This window comes from Sinohyriopsis cumingii, chromosome 17 (assembly GCF_028554795.1).
Source record: "Sinohyriopsis cumingii isolate HCF-2022 chromosome 17, ASM2855479v2, whole genome shotgun sequence".
NCBI classification, from domain to species: Eukaryota; Metazoa; Mollusca; class Bivalvia; order Unionida; family Unionidae; genus Sinohyriopsis; species Sinohyriopsis cumingii.
In genome coordinates this window covers 32,727,147-32,748,154 of record NC_142977.1, presented here as the reverse complement: position 1 = coordinate 32,748,154, position 21,008 = coordinate 32,727,147, and the positions used below count along the sequence as shown (strand labels likewise).

The 21,008-nt window shown below is 36.1% G+C and overlaps 1 protein-coding gene and 1 long non-coding RNA gene across 3 annotated transcripts in view; one reads left to right on the top strand and one right to left on the bottom strand.

Moving 5' to 3' along the window:
* Window positions 1-387: 387 nt before the first annotated feature.
* The window catches only part of LOC149778377 (arylsulfatase J-like), a 60,169-nt gene continuing 39,548 nt past the window's right edge, over window positions 388-21,008 (bottom strand). Inside the window, exons 7-8 of one of the 2 annotated variants that reach the window (XM_089939201.1) lie at window positions 6,361-6,512; window positions 388-1,839 (exon numbers count right to left, since the gene is read on the bottom strand). In XM_089939201.1, the coding sequence (XP_089795327.1) occupies window positions 1,556-1,839; window positions 6,361-6,512 (436 nt within the window). In that variant the 3' untranslated portion in view covers window positions 388-1,555. The remainder of the gene's footprint in view (window positions 1,840-6,360; window positions 6,513-21,008) is intronic. The other variant, XM_089939200.1, reaches the window with a different exon arrangement.
* Window positions 3,112-8,728, top strand: LOC149778378 (uncharacterized). Its single transcript, XR_016415496.1, has 2 exons — window positions 3,112-3,234; window positions 8,411-8,728. It is a non-coding gene; the product is annotated as an uncharacterized LOC149778378 (long non-coding RNA).

Genomic DNA, 21,008 nt, shown 5'->3' with positions numbered 1-21,008 from the left:
ATTGCAATACCAGTAGTGGTAAAGGAAAGTAACATTTCCATTAGTCAGAGTGTTACCACGTGATCAAAATGAATTGCATTTATTTCTGTATGAACTGTAAGGAGAACTACTTATTTAAGAATACCCACTTCTATAAATAGATTCACGTGTATTGCATAAGATAAACACTGCCAGTGAAGGCAGACAGTAAGCATTAAAGGAAAAGAACATTCTAACAATTAAAAAAAATTAATTGAATAAATTTGGCTTCCATTGGTTGAAGGTCTGGTATTATGATGACCTTACTACCATCAAGTAGGACAAATCCCCAAGTGCTGTAAATACCTACGTAACAGAAAACCCCAAACATGAATTACTACGCACAATTAAGATTTCAGTTTTTTAATGATGCAAACAAAATAACAACGAATAATTGAAATTTCAATTATGAGTTTAAGATTGTTTTCTAAGTTTATACCATGATAAACTCAGAAAAAACAATGTTAAACTCTTAAATAACTGGAAAATCTATGTAAATACAGACCAGCATAATTGTAGGTAATATTTCATTTCAAAATGTCTAACTGGAAAATCTATGTGAATACAACCATCAGCTAAATAGAGCAGATGAAACATGATTTTCAAGATGACCACTTTCAAAATTTGATTGGGACAATTTTTAATTATGGCCAATTACATACTGCAAGAAGTATCTGAATGAGTGTGTGTGTGAATGTTTTGGATTTTTAACGTAACTTTAACAATTTTGCAGTCATACTGCTGCGATGTATGCAGTGTGGCAGTTTATAGTGATGTCTAGCACTGGGGCATCATGCCGCAGGATGTCCCACCTAGTCACATTATCCTGACACCAGGCTGATCAGTCTTAACACCAACCTCTTAATGCTGAGAGCCAAGCGAGACAGCTGTAAATACCATTTTTATAAGTCTTTGGTATGACTCGATTGGAATACGACCTACCGCATCCGAGGCGGATGCTCTAACCACTAGGCCACCAAAGAGGTCAATCTGCATGAAGTCCCCAATCTCAACGTTTCCATCCATTAATTAGAGATAACCATACCAAGCTATTCAAGACAGCTACTGTGATAACGAGACACGATTGGCATCATTTTCACTGACAAGCAACTGAAAATCATCAGAAGTATTTCAGTGAAAAAATCAATGTAAATCTGAAAATCTATGTAAATCGGAAAATATATGTAAAATCGGAAAATCTATGTAAATCGGAAAATCCGTTCAGAAGGGACAATGATAATATTTTCAAGCTGGCCACAAAGTAATACAGTAACCTCATTGAAAGACAGATCTATGATTATATCACTCCTGAGTATTCTCAACACCTGATGTAAACTGTGGAGGGTTCACAGTATATGATACAAAATATTGTCATCTCAAGGATTCATATTAAACAAATTCAACAGAAAACATTGACCAGAAAATACCAACAGTGTAGCTACCTCCAAATAAATAAGAACACCTCTTCCCCATCTATCCCCAACTCCCTTTAAGTTAAACAGTTGTACATAAAAGAAATCAGGACCCTAAAAATTCATTATTCCCATGGACCCCAGAAACCACCATGCAGTGCAGGATTTGCTCTGGGATCATCGGGAGGATACCGACATGGAACAGCTGTAGATTGATAGTATTCAAGTCTGTCAAGCATGTCCTTGACTTTGCTGGGGTATGCATTCGAGAGATCAACATGTTCATAGGGATCCTTGGCAATATTAAATAACCATACATTCTTTGTCATGTCCTCATGGGTTGAACATTTGACTTCATCATGCACGAGGGTTGTATCAGTATTTGGTGGAGGGATCCAGCTTCCATTACCTATGTAATAATGAAAGAAATCTCATTACATAAAGTATAAAAAATGTCTGCTATGCTAAACTACATTGTCCTAAACCTATTTAAGGAGGGCATTGCACTTTTCCTGCTTGAGTGGCAACCTGCCCTTAAGCTGCTGTACTGCCCTAGCTATCTTACATGTAAGAAGCACGTGCCCATTTCCTGCCCTTAAGCTTCTGTACTGCCCTAGCTATCTTACATGTAAGAAGCACTTGCCCATTTCCTGCCCAAATGGCATCCTGCCCTTAAGCTTCTGTACTGCCCTAGCCATCTTACATGAAAGAAGCACATGCCCATTTCCTGCCCAAATGGCATCCTGCCCTCCCTGTAGTGCACTCAGACATAAAGCTTTGGTGCTACCCCAGCCATATTAAATCTCCAGAGCTTTAATAAAATCAGGGCACTACAGGTTTTTCTGTCTAAATGGCAACCTGTTCTAGCTAGGATACACCCAGTCCTCATGCTTTGTTGCTGCCCTAGCTATCAAAAATACACAGAGATTTAATAAAAAGGAGGTTAATACACAGTGCAGTTCTATGCCTAAAATTATGATCTGTGAAAGCAAACATTATGTTATGCTAAAGCTTTTGTAAAGTATACTTTGACTCCAGTACAGTACTATAAACAGCAGTTCCAAACTCCACAGACCTCACTGGCTTCTTGCTAGATCTCTCAACTTGATATAATCATTGTTTTTTTAAGTATCTGATGTGGTGAGCAGATATTCATCTTTCTCACAACGAGTCACATATGTACTGAAATCAACACAACATTACGTCTAATAATGTAATTGTTTCCTCTCTTGTAGAATCTGAATATCCCACTTATACTTCTGTGATGATAAACTGTTTGAGAGGCTGATTACCCTTTCACCTTCTGTATGTTTTAATTTGCTTGATGCCATTTCTTGGAAAATGCTAAAAGCAGCAGCCTGATCATGCAGAGGCATTCTTAATGAAAAACATGGGAATTTTAAGCATCCAATGTACTCCTATAAAGTAAGCCTGGTTCCCTGACCAATTCCACTGAATCTAATATGAAACCTGAACAAGCCAATATCCAGATTTGACCAAAATGATCATATTTTCATATTTTTGTTGTTGCTACAATTCTAAGTCCTTAATTTAATGGTCATTTCAATCCGACTTACAGGTAAATTGTAAAGGCTGGAAGGTCTGGAATGTAGTGGAAATATGCCTACATGTCCAAGATATACATGAAGTTCTCCAATTCATGCCCCTTATGTTGCCAGTTTGTTTCCAGTATGATACCAGTTCATGTCCAGTATGGTCAAGTGTTGATGTGAATCCAGTGAATACAGGACTGTTGGCACCAACAATATATCAGTATACTGGACATGTACCAACAATACATCAGGTATGTACTGGTAATGTACTGGAGTTTGCAGGACTGGCCATTTCAATTTCTTATAAAAATGATGTACCAATTGTCCATGTTTTTTTGTTAGGTATGACATAAAATCACATATTTTTAAGGTTGGATATTAGTCCCCTTTCATTATATATGAACAAGTCAATTTAAATAGCAAACAAAAGTTTTATCATTACTAAAGTTAGGACAAGTTTGATATTTCTGCAATATTTCGGAATAGGAACCAAAAGTTTTTCAACCCTCAAGAGTTTTGTTTTGCAAAATAAATGAATAAACTTGGCATGAAAATCTAAACCAGTCATCGACAAAAATACATATAAATGTTATTTGTCCACCTTGAATGGCTTGACTAAATTGTGCATTCAGTTTGTTTTTGGTCAAGAAAGTCCACATGACATATACAAGTCCTATCAGCTTATCTTTGCAAAACTTCCCCTTTTCTGTTTGATTATCTAGTATTACAGAGTTATAGGCCTTTGTTGAGGTCAATATGTACTTTTATGAACCAGTAAACCTCATAATCAGCAATTAATCTGACAGGTTGACTGGTTCATAGTACTGAATAGACATCTCAACATAGGCCTATTATTACTTTATTACCTGATAGGTTGACTGGTTCATAACACTGAATAGACATCTCAACATAGGCCTATTATTACTTTATTACCTGATAGGTTCACTGGTTCATAACACTGAATAGACATCTCAACATAGGCCTATTATTACTTTATTACCTGATAGGTTCACTGGTTCATAACACTGAATAGACATCTCAACATAGGCCTATTATTACTTTATTACCTGATAGGTTCACTGGTTCATAACACTGAATAGACATCTCAACATAGGCCTATTATTACTTTATTACCCGACAGGTTCACTGGTTCATAACACTGAATAGACATCTCAACATAGGCCTATTATTACTTTATTACCCGACAGGTTCACTGGTTCATAACACTGAATAGACATCTCAACATAGGCCTATTATTACTTTATTACCCGACAGGTTCACTGGTTCATAACACTGAATAGACATCTCAACATAGGCCTATTATTACTTTATTACCCGACAGGTTCACTGGTTCATAACACTGAATAGACATCTCAACATAGGCCTATTATTACTTTATTACCCGACAGGTTCACTGGTTCATAACACTGAATAGACATCTCAACATAGGCCTATTATTACTTTATTACCCGATAGGTTCACTGGTTCATAACACTGAATAGACATCTCAACATAGGCCTATTATTACTTTATTACCCGATAGGTTCACTGGTTCATAACACTGAATAGACATCTCAACATAGGCCTATTATTACTTTATTACCCGATAGGTTCACTGGTTCATAACACTGAATAGACATCTCAACATAGGCCTATTATTACTTTATTACCCGCTAGGTTGACTGGTTCATAACACTGAATAGACATCTCAACATAGGCCTATTATTACTTTATTACCTGATAGGTTGACTGGTTCAAAACACTGAATAGACATCTCAACATAGGCCTATTATTACTTTATTACCTGATAGGTTGACTGGTTCATAAAACTGAATAGACATCTCAACATAGGCCTATTATTACTTTATTACTTGATAGGTTGACTGGTTCATAAGTTGAACACTGAACAGACATCTCAACGTAGGTCTATTATTACTTTATTACCTAATAGGTTGACTAGTTCATAACACTGAATAGACATCTCAACGTAGGTCTATTATTACTTTATTACCTGATAGGTTGACTGGTTCATAACACTGAATAGACATCTCAACATAGGTCTACTATTACTTTATTACCTGATAGGTTGACTGGTTCATAACACTGAATAGACATCTCAACATAGGTCTATTATTACTTTATTACCTGATAGGTTGATTGGTTCATAAGTTGAACTCTGAATAGACATCTCAGCGTAGGTCTATTATTACTTTATTACCTAATAGGTTGACTAGTTCATAAAACTGAATAGACATCTCAACATAGGCCTATTATTACTTTATTACTTGATAGGTTGACTGGTTCATAACACTGAATAGACATCTCAACATAGGCCTATTATTACTTTATTACCTGATAGGTTGATTGGTTCATAAGTTGAACTCTGAATAGACATCTCAATGTAGGTCTATTATTACTTTATTACCCAACAGGTTGACTAGTTCATAAAACTGGATAGACATCTCAACATAGGCCTATTATTACTTTATTACTTGATAGGTTGACTGGTTCATAACACTGAATAGACATCTCAACGTAGGTCTATTATTACTTTATTACCTGATAGGTTGACTGGTTCATAAAACTGAATAGACATCTCAACATAGGTCTACTATTACTTTATTACCCAATAGGTTGACTGGTTCATAAAACTGAATAGACATCTCAATATAGGTCTACTATTACTTTATTACCTGATAGGTTGACTGGTTCATAAAACTGAATAGACATCTCAACATCGGTCTACTATTACTTTATTACATGATTTAGAGAAAATATCTGTAATCTAATTTAAAATTTTACGAATGTCATTTCATCTGCACAGATGTTACATAAAAGGCCAACAGGTTTATAAGTCTCCACAAAAAATAAACAAATGGGCTGAATCAGATCATCTGGAAATCATTACAAATAGTTCTACTTAAAATTTATATTGTCAACCTTGTCATTTTTCTCTCACGAGTGTTTACATGGTTTATGGCAAAAAGTTCTAAGCCTAAAAAGTTAACCAAATTTGTAAGTAAATCTAAAAATTTGTCATAATAGCTTGATATCTGGCTTGTCTAATAAGGTCATTTATTAAAAACTTGTATATCAAATTTTATTTGTCTAACTCAAGGCTATGCTTACAAGGTTTTGGTTCTAAAGGTGCAAGCCCAAAACATTCAAATATGTGTAAATAAATCATAACTAAGGTCACATTCCTCAGAACCTATTCAGGCCATAGGCCAGTTTGATCTCTTCCCATGGGTGGCTGTTGTAGACTGATTTGACTGTATAAAATTCAATCTCATTTGGCTCAATATATTTTTTATAAGCTATCTTGCTCAAAGAAAACCACAGATGATGGATGAACAAGCAGCACAACAATAACTCACCGGGGTACCCTGTGATAACTTTCCAGTCTCCAATGCGAAGAGCAGCTCTAACACTTGTGTCAAATGTCCCATTATAAGCAGGTTTGCCTGACTTGTAACAAAGTGGGTCTATGTTGTGAAGAAGTTCTTTTCTTGGACTTGCTGATCCAGAACTATTTCAAAGAAAAATGAGATCTTTCAGGCAGTGGATGTCTTAAAATATTTTAGGTAAAAAAGGGTTCTGAAGAATGTCCAATTCAGCCTATAAACCATTTTATGATGTAGAAACCAAGTTATGTACAAACACTTGATGTAATTACTCAAGCATGCAAAGTAGTTAAATGTGTTCTACTTTTGTCTCCAGCAAGTAGTGCTCCCTGATATGAATATACCATAATAATTATGGCTGTACATACATCATTGTCAAAGAAACTGAGTCAAATGCAAACCTTAACTTAATCCATGGAGTTTGTAAAGTGGTTCATTACGACCTACTTTTTTCCCCATCATGAATATTACCCTCCAAAATGAATGTCTAACAGTTTCCCAACTGAACAGTCAGAGATGTAATTTTAAAAAAAACTATGTTTCTTTGAGAATACCTAACATCAAGATAACTCTGATTCCTCTTGAATCTTTTCAATCTATAAAGTCAAAGGGAGGAAAGTCTTGTTCATTACCTCCCTTACCACTGATAAATAACTAAATATCAACCAGAGGTTTATCAGTTTAAGCTGAGCGATGTGTCAATAAGGATGATCACATTTCCAGTGTGGCACTGAAGGGTTTAACAGTAATGAGATTAGGTAAATAATCTCACAGAAACATAATTTACTTAAATGTTTCTTTGCTGAATACATTCCCTGATCACATTAGTGTCAGAAAAAGATTTAATAGGAAGAAATGGATAAGCATCCAATATTTACCACAGGCACACTTAGAGGGATTAATGGCAGCCACTAATTAATTCTTATCTCTGCAGTGCTAGATCTCAAATATAAAACCTTCGGAAGGAAGAAGGTTCATGGTAGCCAATGGTTTTTATTAGGTCTCAGATCAAAAGTTGCGTTTGTATGTGAGGCTTGCTGCGATCACTATAATTTCATAAACCAAATATTTTAAGAGGCATATGTGATCTTTTGAGGGCACAGAGTATGCTGAGAGTATTACTCATTTCAACCACAATGCTAGGGTTTACAGCTTTTAAAAAAAATGAAACTGACACTGTGGTTGGTGTCCATTACTCATTTCAACCACAATGCAAGGATTTACAGCTTTAAGAAAAATGAAACTGACACTGTGGGTGGTGTCCATTACTCATTTCATCCATGATCTAGGGCTTAAGGGGTTATTACTACTTCTGGCTCAGACTGTATAAAATTGACACTGTTGGGTCCATTAATAATTTCCATATGCTTTAACTAGTGCCTGAGAGCATGGAGAAGATCTTACCAATCTACATCACTTGACATATTGATGAAAGACAGGTAGTGAATGATCACCTTTTGTCTGCCTGCCCAGGGAAAACCATTATTAGCATTGAAGCTATGTTATATCATTATGATCATGAAATCATCCAAGCCTAAACTGGATATATTTTGGATCCATTCAAAAGGCATGCAGCTCACAATAATGCCAAAACATGGCATATTGTGACACACCAAGACTTGGCCAACTGTGATACACAATACATGCCAAATCTTGGCCCACTGCAACACATCAATACATGCCAAATCTTGGTCAGAAAAAAATCCTTTATAAGATAACAGCTTCAGTGATGCACACAGGGTCCCAAAGACAGGGGACACCATGTCCAATATCCTCCGATTTGGGGAACACACCACATTTTAGAGGGACAAAGAAATATAACAGCACATAGTGTACTAATAGTGCTTTAAAAATGAGATAATCTTAGTTGCTTCAACAGTTTTGCCACCTTAAGCACCTAACTTTGTGGTCTGCAATGTATTATCATGTTTTTCTTGGACACTTAATTTATTGCAATTCAAGTTTTATCAACACTCAAATAAGTCATCCATGCATATCTGGTTATTCTATAACCTTAAATTAGCTGCAGTGGACCCTGGAATTTTCCATTCTGGATCTTGGTGCAGTGGACCCTGGAATTTTCTATTCTGGATCTTGCTGCAGTGGACTGTGGAATTTTCCATTCTGGATCTTGCTGCAGTGGACTGTGGAATTTTCCATTCTGGATCTTGCTGCAGTGGACCCTGGAATTTTCCATTCTGGATCTTGCTCTCAATCGATTTTAATTTACACTCATTCTCTATCAGTATTTATTATAATAATATCTACGTTTCCTGAATTATTTTTCTTTCTAAACTAACAAATCAATAATTAAATGAAAAATTAAATATTTACATCTTAACTTTAGTCTCTTTTGTCATTATTTTAACATTTTAAAATAAATTAAACCTTCTTCGCTGAAGGAGTGATGTTAACCTGGAAAAGGTGTTCCATAAGTGGCCACTGAAACTTTACATCACAACTAGGCCAACAAACATTAACCTTAAATGTTTTCATTGCCAGATACATTTCTTTAAAGTAAATATCCTTAGCCATCTTACAATTTTGGATAAGACTAGTAACAAAAGAGACATGGATGGACATCCACTAATGAAAAGCTGTAGATGTAGTTTTCAATTTTTTATCTTATGAAAACGCATGACCATGCAGGCACAAAGGGTCAAGATATGGGGGCTGGGGGGGGGGGGCAAAGGACAAAATAAATTGCTCAATGTGCAACACTGGGGAGGTTCTGGTTTCAGGTTGAAACCGATATGAGTTGAGTCATGTCAAAACCCACACAAGATTCCATTTAGGAATTAAGCTGAGAGATTTGGACCAATTCAAGTCAAAACTTGCAGGAAGGTCTGATAGATCCTTGTCTCATAACCAATAAACCAAGATGCCTGCAAGTGTCAGGAATCATGGATAGGTAGACTTGATTGTAAAAGGCAAAATGTTTCTAGACCTCAAAAGGCCAGAGAAAAAAAATGCTAAATGCAAAAACAAGGCATTCAAAGGTTATGATGGTGTTGACAATTTTTTCCACTTTATAGTATAGCAGCAGGGACATGTGTGCTGCTGAAAAGATTTTTACCAGACGCTGGGACATTTGTACAGAAGGCATCTGAATGCGTCTTTTACAAGTGGTTAGAAAATGTAGGTGGTAATTGGTTTTCTGTAAAGAAAGCTATTACCCAGATCCCGAATGCAGCCAGACAGACAGATAGTCATTCATCTCCTTTATCTAGGTAGACAAGAAAGATGCCATTTCTTCTTCTTCACTTAAGTCTACCAATGCCTTAACCTTATGGTTCACTGTGGCAGGATGAGGGCATTCTGAAGCTGGTAAAAGCCCCATCCATCTCAACTTACAGGCCCGAAGGACATGCTCAGATATGTGGGGTTACTTTTGCCTCCTGCCACTGTCTAAAATCGAGGGAACAATTTGCCTCAAAGCATCAGAAAATCCCATCAGAGTCAATGAAGTTAAAAAAAGGCAAACTTTGGTTCAAAGTGAGCAATTGCATTGTTGTTTCCTGGACCAGACAAAAAAAAATCTGCTTAAATTTAGATGGTTGCAGACCTTCTCAGCAATTTTCCCTAATTTCTGCTAACATCACTGAATCTGTTTGATGATATAGTTTAGGTGTGTGTGGGCCCTGCAGCATCCCCCACAAGGCTCACAAGAGATGCAGATTTTGGATGAAGGCTTAAAGCATCCATTTCTATTTGCAAAGTTTGTTTGTCCTTCCCTTTAGCTGCTTTTGTATCACTGCTAACCAGAGATCCTTATACCATGACTCACAAACACTTCATGGCAGAGAAAAAGACTTGGTACAACTTAGGCACATTTTATGAGTGTCTTCTCTAGCCTTGAACTTCTTACAGTCTGCACATTTGGTTGCCATTATGACTGAAATAACACCAAAATATAAAAAATTAACCAAAAATAGTATAAATAGCAATTCAGCCTGTAAAAAATGTTACTATCACGCCAGTTACCTATAAGGTAAAGAAAAAAAATGCATGCTTGTGCACCGAGTCATGAATGACGTTGACAAACCTGTGTAGTAATAATCAAACTACACAATAACTTCAAATTCGGCAGTGGCTGCTGGTCATTTTCCTTAGAAATAGGCTTGGAATATTTGGGAGGTAATTCTGTGCATGTGCAACTTAATAGTAATGCTTAAAAACTAAGCGACACTTGCTAATGGCAAGGGGAGATAATGAGCAAAAGTTATTGCCCTTTGTCTATATGAAATAGAAAAGATGATTTTTGTCAACTTTTTTGTCGGGCTGGGTTCAGAAGGTAGTAGGCTTATATCCTAATTTAATGTGAGCATAATTGAAGGAGAAACATGTCACTTTCCTTTGTAAGCCTTTAAAGTGGAATGCATTCTAGCTTGCAAGACTCTTCATGAATGCAAGGCTTCAGTTCCTTACAACACAAAGCTTTCCGCATAAGAGCCCATTATGAAGGAAAAACCAGTATGGGCAGGCATGAAACACCTGCAACCATAGCTGTCTAAACAGGCATGATATTGCTGGGATTTTCATGGAGATAAGATGTCTGTCACTAGATCAAGCAGACTTGTTGACCCAGGATATGTCATCCCTGATGGGGGCTAACAGAATCACTTACAGTACCAGAATGGTAGGGGTTGATGTCCCAAACTACATGTACTCCAAAATGGCTAATTAAAAAATGGCCCAGACTTGTGTGTCTGAGACCGATGATACAAAGAGGAGCAGTTTGTGGTTCCACCTTGTTGCAAAAATGTCTATCACTGGAAGCCCACAAAGTGCACAGATCTGTTGTAAGACCGATGGATAATTTGACCACGTGGTGGGAAAGATTTTTTCTCCTTGTTTTGATTGTGATCTTTAGCTGGCAGTACCAGTGCAGAAGGTCCCACTCCAGTGCAGGAAGGTCCCACTCCAAAGCATATAGGTCAAGTACCTTTGTTACCCCTCCCACTTAAGGACGTTGGCCACAACCACTGAGCTGTCTGATTTGATGAGAACTACTGTTCCAAAATATTAATTCTTTCAAACATAAAATGTGTTTACTACAGTAAAACCTGTCTTGAGAGACCTCTACTATGACAGACCACCTGTTTCTAAGAAACCCAGGATCTCCATGCACATATTTATTGATTATATAGTGTTATGACCTGTTATGAGAGATTACCTGTCTTAAGAGACCATTATGTTTTGGCAGCCAGGGTGGTCTTTCAAGACAGGTTCTACTGTACTGCCTTCACCTCTAGAAAACTGATAAGAAGAGAGATCTCTTTCCCCCACTTGCCAATGAACATGGTGAGGCAGGGCAACAGCTAGGCTTCGCATGGCTTTGGTACTGAATTCCATGCAGACTGTAACTCTTGGTTGGGGCTTTTGCAGAAAAATTGAGACTGTAACAGGATGATATTAACAAATGGAAATGAAATAACACTAGGCCAGGTGGGCCATTTGCAAAGGGCACATGAAGGCAGGCAAGAAAAATAAAATCCACCACTACATTAAGCAAGCTGAGGAGTTGCAGAATCAACTCCTTGTTAAAAATCAACTCTGTAAGTTTGATATTCCTTATCATGCAAACAGGAAGGAGATGAATGAAGCTGGTAAAAAATTCCATATAGCATGGGCAAAATACTGGGATGGGGTGAGGTCTGGCTTCTCCCAATTTGCTAGTAAGTCCGACTGAAATAAAAGGGAACGAGGGCTGTCCATGCTCTTCATCAAGATGAACTTGACAATATTTCTCAATGATGTAATCCAAATATGCTTTGGCCACTGTTGACTAGGTTGATGATACAGTTGATAGTCTTTGAGAATGCCCAAAGACTGATGCTGAGACTGAATGGGACTACATGAAAATGGTATATTGTTCCTTTGAAGCCAAATCAAAGGAACATGTTGTTTGAAGCTGGGTGGATAGAACATGAAAATGTGTCAGTTGTGTCTAGACTAATCAGTGACCATATTTGTCCTTCTTTAAGAAAAGCCTGACTAATCATGATAAATTAGAACCTGTCTGGAAAGACCACCCTGGCTGCCAAAAAATAATGGTCTCTCAAGACAGGTGTTCTCTCATAACAGGTCATAACACTATACAATCAATAAATATGTGCATGGAAGATCCTGGTCTCTCAAAACAGATGGTCTCTCATAGAAGAGGTCTCTCAAGACAGGTTTGACTGTGTTTCCATATTGAACCTTAATATAGCTATGTATTTGCCAAGCCAGCTGAGACTGGCCTGTACTCTCCACTGGTTTTGTACATTAGAAACAGCCTGGAAAAACGCCCCCAAAATTTGGCTTGTGAACTCTCTACCACATGCTTGTGGAGTCAAGTAGACCTCCTTCTACAAAATTTCCACCATCTCTGAATTGGATGGAATATCAATCATGGAAGGGGAATATGAAAGGAGAGGGCATATGATAATACAAATTCTATTTAACTCCTAGACAAATGTGATTCTTCATTCATTTTGTATAAAAAGATTGATCCAAGCCTGCCAAAAATGCAGTTGTTGGACGGAAGCCAATGTGATAAGTTATTGGCATGTGTTGGGAGGCTTGGGGAAGTAACGGTATACATCTCTGTTTTCTATCCCTTTTCTGAAACTGCAGGCCTGCTTCCACCTGAAATAAGACAAGGTTTGGAAAAATGCTGCTGTTGGGTGGTGTTTGGCCATTTCTCTTTTTGCAGAGAAATAAGTTGAGATTGATGTTGCCTAAACACTTGAGAAGGTGACAAGGAGCTAGGCTACCTGCATTCATACATTGTTAATTCTACCTACAAACAGCAATGGGGATGATCGCAGGGCCCAAAAAGTTATGTGGCTTTATTGAAGATGAGCAGAGACATAATATTTTATATCAAGAGATCAGGGCAGTAGCCACAGAATAACTACTAATTACTAGTGATGTAAGTTTGAGTATATAACAGATGGTCACCATATTCAACACTAAGTTGGTGGAGGAGTGGAAAACCTGTTAATCCATCTAATAAACAGCAATGTTGACAAAGACATTAAAAATCAGCAGCAGTCTGTGAGCCCAGGGCTATTAAACTTCCTGTGTGGCAAGTAGTTTTCATAGTTTCAATAGTCTGATGACTAATAAAATATGTTGTCACCAGTCAGTGTTTTGTGGAAAGGACTAATGAAGATTCAGCAGGACTAGTACATTTCTCAATATCCCACTCCTTCTGGCTACAAAGATATTTATGTTAAATATTAGGCCTTGACACATTTCAATGCTACAGTGCTTTTATCCAAGCATGGCAAGTCAGTAATTTATATGTCCAAGAAAGTGTGGTACCAGTGGGATTAAAACAACACAAATAACTTCCTTTTTGAAAGTGTGGTACCAGTGGGATTAAAACAACACAATTAACTTCCTTTTAGAAAGGAAAGATATTGAATTCACAAGGTTATGAATTGTGTCTGAGTGACAACTTGAGATATTCTGATTTTTGCTAGCATGTAAGACGATAATTTTTTATCACAAAATCTTAGCTTTGTCTTATACTCCGAGTCAACTTATATATGGATTATGTCATCCAAATCGCTTTATCGTATTTTTCCTATGGAAAATAATTCTCCAAGAGTAAGAAAAGTAATGTTGAAAAAATATTTCATTTTGGGGAAGAGATTGTGTATGAAAAAAGCATGCATGCACCAGTGATGTACATTGTTTGCAATATACATTGTTTAAATTTGATTACATATATGTGCATTAGAATTTAAAAAGTTAGAAGATGAATAACCATAAAAATGACATATTCCATCACAATTTTATTCTAGCACCTAATGATCAAATAAAATGTATGCCCCATTGAGAGAGAGAGATGTCTTCACGATTGTAAATCTGTATTGTTCACTTACCTGATGACGGATCTTACTCATGTACAAGTGCAGTACCATATTCCATTATCAATTAAAACCACTAGGTAAGCAATTCCTTCTAGTTTTTGTTGCCACTTCCATTATTAAAAACATCCCAAGGCTTTGAAGTGGTATTTACATGCTAATTAAATATGCTATGGCTGTATTCAGTCATTCCAAATTAACACCTGTTTGAGGTCATGGTTCTGCAGACCAGATCAAATTAGCGAGGCTACCAATAGGGAAATGAGGCTACCCATGGGTATTATGAGTACCATACCATATAATGAAAGGAAATGCTAGGTGGTTACTAGTGTAAATTTCTCTGGTAGTGATATTTTTGAACTTGCAGACAGAACTGACAGCAATTTAAAGTACATCTATCTTGAGCAAAAATCAAGAACAATTGCCGCCTAAGTACAGGAAAAGTATATGCACTTTAAACAAATCTTATTTGTGAGAATGGAGAGGTCATTATACTTGCAAAGAAAATTAGACAGCATGCAAAATGGTTATTCGTGGGATTTAACCTAATGGAGACTATATGGATATAATTATTGTCAATATTTAAATCCTGAAGGATTATGGTATGTATTTTCATAGTTTATGTTTACTATTTCATTTATTAATGTTTTCTCATTTTGACAAAAGCTTTAGCAACACAGAGTTAATAAGGTAAAAAAAAAACATGAAGAGCTTAACTTTCTCTCTCTCTCTCCCTTTCATATATCAGACCATACTTTATTTGAATCAAAAGGCGGAAGAAAACAATTGCAGTGGAATACTTATCCATCTTTCTCTCGTATCTCACTTGACCCCCCCCCAAAAAAAGCGTTTTAGTATTTATGTTATTTCCCTATTGCTGTTAAACTGAAATAGCATACAATGATACATTTAACGTTTATGAAAGCAGAAGTTATTATAATTTAATTCCACACTGCATCATGAGTTTTATCCTATCTGTAACTCAATAAATTTTTGGGTCAGCATCATTAAATGTAGCTAAAAAGCACATAATACATTTCATGAGAAACAAATCAGGTACTTTTAGTTATATTTAATGATCCTGACTGGAAAGGTCATAAGTTATTGTTGTTGTAGGGTTTACTGCCATTTTTCAGCACGCGATAGGCTATACATGGCGGCCAGTATTAATGGTGGAGGAAGAAACCGGGAAATCCCCGGAAAGAACCACTGACCCTCGAGAAGCTACTGGCAAGCTTTCTCACATATCCACATTGGCCGAATCCAAGACTCGAACCCACGCAGACAGAGGTGAGATGGCAGTGATCCGTAACAGAAAGCGCTTTAGACCACTCGGGAAAGGTCATAAGTTACAGAGAGGATAAAATTCACGATGCTGTGTGGAATGAAGTGAAAAACACAATCTGAGGTATTGATCTGGTCTTGTCTTATAATCAGCATCGACTTACATATGGATGAAGGGTTGAAAATTTGCCAAATTTGCTGATTCAACTTATACTCTGCATTGACTTATAGGCTGGCAAATATGGCAGACAAAAGTACGAAGTTCATCTTTCATATCTACTGAAGCCTAAACCACATGGCTTAGCTCACAGTTGACAATAATTGACATTCTGAGGGTTGTAAAACCTGTAAATCGCAAGACTTCTGCCTTCAAGTTGAATTCCATGGTGAGAACAGAGTAAGCTAATCATCTAGTTTACCTTATCACTCGCTGATGAGGACTGGCCTCATTATGCTTTGGTTACATGTCCACATTGATCATACCTGGTGGCATAGTCATAACTAAATGAATGAAAATACAGGCCATGTACATGAATAAAACAACAAACATCAAATGATATCATGCTAAATCATGGAATCACATAGGGTCAGAAAAGCAAAGTCCAGAAGCTGAGAAAAGTTCAAGTAAATACTTATCAAAAATTATAATCAGAATTATAATTACTTATCAAAAATTTACAAATAATGACACCAACATGAAGGAAATACATGTACATGTATTATCACAGACAATACCATACCTACTATCTGGAAATAATGTTGATTTTCATGCCAGACAATTTTTGATCCCACTGCAGTGAACACTTAAATTTGTAAACGTCTGTTTGATAGGTAACCAAATGTAAGTGGTAAGGGGAGATAATGGTAAGAGTTTCGTCCCTTTGTCAATATGACCTGTAGACAGAAAAGACTCCATTGCAATCTCTCCGGGATGGCTAGAATTGAGAGGTAGTTGAATTTATTTTCTAACATTAATGTGATCATGGAATGCATTCAAATTTTTAACGCTGATGACATCAACTAAAATGACAACACCATCAAACAAGTGATCCCTATACCATGGGCATATTTTACAGGAAAGACAAAAGCCTTAACACATGATCTCAACACTGACTTGGCTGCTGCTGCTGCCAAACAGTGATAACTTTGTCTCCATACTTACTAATACAACCACAAAAACAATTTCTGAATAAAGCAGTGGAGGGACAGATTAATTGCAAATTAAATGTAAAATTTTCACTATTTTAAAATATACATCTTCATAATGTATCATTATTATTGGCCATGTATAATTTCCAAATCTATTTCACTGATGAATATGTACAACTTTGTTTTGTTAAAATCATATTAACTATACTACTTTTCATCAGAGTTCAAAGTGAGACTGTAGCTCATAAACTTTAGCTTTCATTATTTTTCACAGCTTGAAGTGAAAACCTGTTTATCAAATTTAATGGTAAAATTATATATGCAAGGATGCTCTTAACTACCATGACCAACAAAACAAAAAGTCATTAAAGTTTACTTTCCATTTTATTTATAAAAAGCAGAAATAAAAGATGACAGAATGCTAACTTTTTGTGAGCTTGAACGCAAGGACAACCTAAGTGAAATTTGACTCAAGTTTTCAAGTACAGCAGGTAGACTTCAGTGCATGTCAAGAAGAGAAATTGCTGAATTTTGTTAATTATTGATGAATGATGTATTAAGAATGAACAAACCATATCTAACTTTCGGCAACCTACAGCCTAGTAAATTAAATCAAAAGTAAGCAATGGGGCATCCAAGGTTCTACTCAAGGAAGAGCTCCCCCTCCGTGTTCCAAACATTGAGAAAAGCAGAAATAACTTAAGAGTGACTGATTAACTTAAATTCAAGCTAATTATGTTTCTCCATCAAAATCCAGTTTTAAACAATGTCATAGCAAATAGGTCAATAATCTACTTTGGTGCCTGATCATTGAATACACACAACACAATATGGCTGATTGCTTCCTGAACAGACTGTACGGAGATTGTAATTACAGAACTCTTCTATGCAAAAGCTACAGGACACTGCTACAATATTACTTTCATTATCATCTCTGAACCTCCTGATTATTTTACTTTTTATTTTTTATGGCTCTGCATACACAAGATTTAAATGTATGAGAGCATACTTCACTGTCTGGGATTTTTTTTACCCTTTATACAATTTTTCGCAGTAGCCAATTACATAAATGTGAGAAATGTACAATCCCACAGCCTGGACACAACACTGAACAAGTAATTACACCAGAATTACAAAATATATGCAAATTTTAAATTTCGTGGCAAGCAGTTAATGATCACCAGTTAACATATGTTCTTTCAATTTTTGTCAAAAGAACCACATTTATGCATCTAATAAATATACTGAAAGAATAAATATTTATATGCTTGGGATAAAATATGCATAAAATTATCTACAGCTTTAGAATGAAGTACAGCTCTCCCTTGATATAATGTGCTTCACCATAATGCAAATTCCAAAGATAGTGAGGCAACTTTATGGACCCCATGGCCAAAATAATAAAAAATGATTTATTTTTAATAAATCTTTTAAAACTTTTACTTACAACTTTTTGCATTCATCAGCTGACAGCTTTACATCAAAACCACTGTACATGATTTTGGACATTGCCATAACATGCCTATTTTTACAATCAGTATTTGACTCTAATTAGTCACTGATGAATTCAGTCAATGTGAGTCAATGGAAAATAGCACACCTGAAAGTAGTCAGGTCTCTAATATGCCACCACTGTGTTGTCTATTGCATCTGGTAACAGTATCTATGACTGTCTAATTTCCTAAAGTACTAAAACCACTCAAGCAGATCAGTCACTTCATCTCTGTAAACACGGTTCAAGCAGACATACCTACCCCACAAAAACTTTTCTGAGGGACGCCGCCACCAAAAAATGAAAGACAGAGCTTGAATATAAGGGACTTAAGTATGCTAGCATGAATCAATAAAAAATAAATTCTCTAAAAGATCCCTAAGTTTTGGAAATCTACAATATAAATTTATACACAAAACCCAAATATTTACATTTAAGTCCATATAATTTGTGCTAAGGGACCTGTACTAAGCAAATTTCAGGTCCTGCAGCTCCTTTCCAATGTCGATCCTTTTTGGTACAAATTTTGAAATTTAAAATGCCTCTATAAGCTCTGTACTCGATTTATTCCTGAACCTTTCTCACTAGAGAGAAAACTCACTCAGAGTGTGCAGATGAACGAGGTATTGTCATTAATGAAAGCACTATTTTTAGATATATTTTGAAGAGAGCTGTTCAATCTTCCTTCAACTGACTGATAACAAGCCAGGTTTCATCAATTCTCTATGTCAGACATGACTATCTGGAGACTGATAATGTGCCATCACTTTCTCACATAATAATGTTGAAAATCTTTTCAAGAAATGATCTCACGATTTTGGCTTCAAGATTTTTAGAAGCCATGATTTGATGACTTTTTTGTCTAGAATAAAAACAACAACAGAGACTTTAAAAGAACACACTTGATTGTCCTGTTTACCAGTCAGCCTATTTTATTAATGCAGATATATTTTCTTCCCACTTCTTCAGATTTCTAATGCTAAATGGCTATTTGTGGGATGTTAAAATTTAGGCATTTTGGGGAATGAATATATAAAATGTGCGATGGTGGGCATGTATGCTCAGTGATCATACAAAAGACCTGCTTCTTGTAGGTCATTGCTTTTTTACACTTGGATGGCAGCACATCACAGAAAGGATTAGCGGTGACATGTCTTATGTACGTGCTGCCACATTTTGAAATCAGTAGCCATCCCAGAATGGACTTGAATAACCTTGCTCTTGGTACATGTGATGCAAAACTAGCGACTTAAGTGATTCTGTGCACCCCAGAGAGAAAATAAGTCACTAACAGATGCTCATTTGTAGCTATAAATAAGGTCTATTAAGGATTTAAGAGTAAACTGAGCATTACCTGTATTTACTAAGATGGAACACTTTTCACTTATATCATTCGGATAAATAGTGCATTGAAGCATTTCATCTCCCTGTCCAGAAAAAGAGAAAGCTTATATCGTTCAAAAAATGAGTTTAATAAAATGACTTAAATCTGATGAAACAAAGTTTGGTTGGTTAAGGGCGTACTAAAAGAACATCTGAAATCATGTGACAATGCTCAAAGTAGGAATAACACTGACGACGATGGCCTCACTACTGACAAGATGTTTTTGACGTAGCAAGAAAGCCAGAACAAAGAGCCATTCAAGATTATGCAACATAGAAACATTGTAGACTTGGCAAGAAAACAGGAATAATCAAGTCCCAAATAAAATAAATTCATGAAATATTTTAAGCAGGGCAAACACATAATAACAGTGAACTGTGCTTATTCCATATGCATATCAGAACTCTTTCTGAACAAAACTGCTTATTTCTGACATCACTCGATTTCAATGTATTACATACATCCATACAAGTAAGGAGTTTACTGCTTTACTAAAAGTGCTTTATAATTACTAAAAACATGGTGTGACAGCATTCATTTGCTAATTGGCATATGTCACTGGTGCTTTGAATTGAAGATGGGATATTTAATTGACAAAAATGACATTTACTCTGAATACTTTTTTTTAAAGATAGACATCCATCAATTCAACTGCAAAATGTGATTTAGCACTAACTTAAAAACAATCCAATGTCAGGATGTGTTGGTTTGAAGTACAAGTAGAATTTAATAATGATCTTTTTGCAAGTGAGTGAGACATTTCATTGATTTCAATCATTATAAATTTTGTGACAATGCATATGTAGATTAGACATGTGGTTTTGGCAAGTATATTCATTTAACCCTTTACCTCATGCAAGCGTCTTTGGACGCCTCTACTCCATTCGCATGGAATCGCCTTTTGATGCCTCTACTCCATTTGCATGGAAGCGCCTTCTGACGCCTGCTGTAAACATCGGCCATTTTAACTGGTTTTCGTAGTGCCACCTTCGGGGAAAACCCCCTATTAGATACTACATTCATTTCTGTGAATGACAATTATGTCAGATCACGTGGTCACTGTTTATGCTCTGGTCGATATCTGCTATTTAAAGTAACTGGGTTGTAATCTCCACTCTCCAAAATGGCGGTCGCGGATTTAATTATGTACTTACAAAGTTTTCACCATTAGAATCACAACAATGAAAGATTTAATAACTTAGGTAAAGGCTCTGATATTGATGTAGGCAGCAATTAGTTTTTATAAATTATCAAATTCAGATGACTTAGTAATGTAGACAAGACGAAAAACTTGTAAATTTCCAGCATGAGAATTGGCAGCTACTGTTGGTCACGTGGCCTCACTGACATGATGGTGAACGAGTTTTCTCAAGATTTTAAAGCACAAAAAAAATTCTTCAGTGGAAATTAATTACACAGCTATAACAATCGGACTTTACTCTTAAAT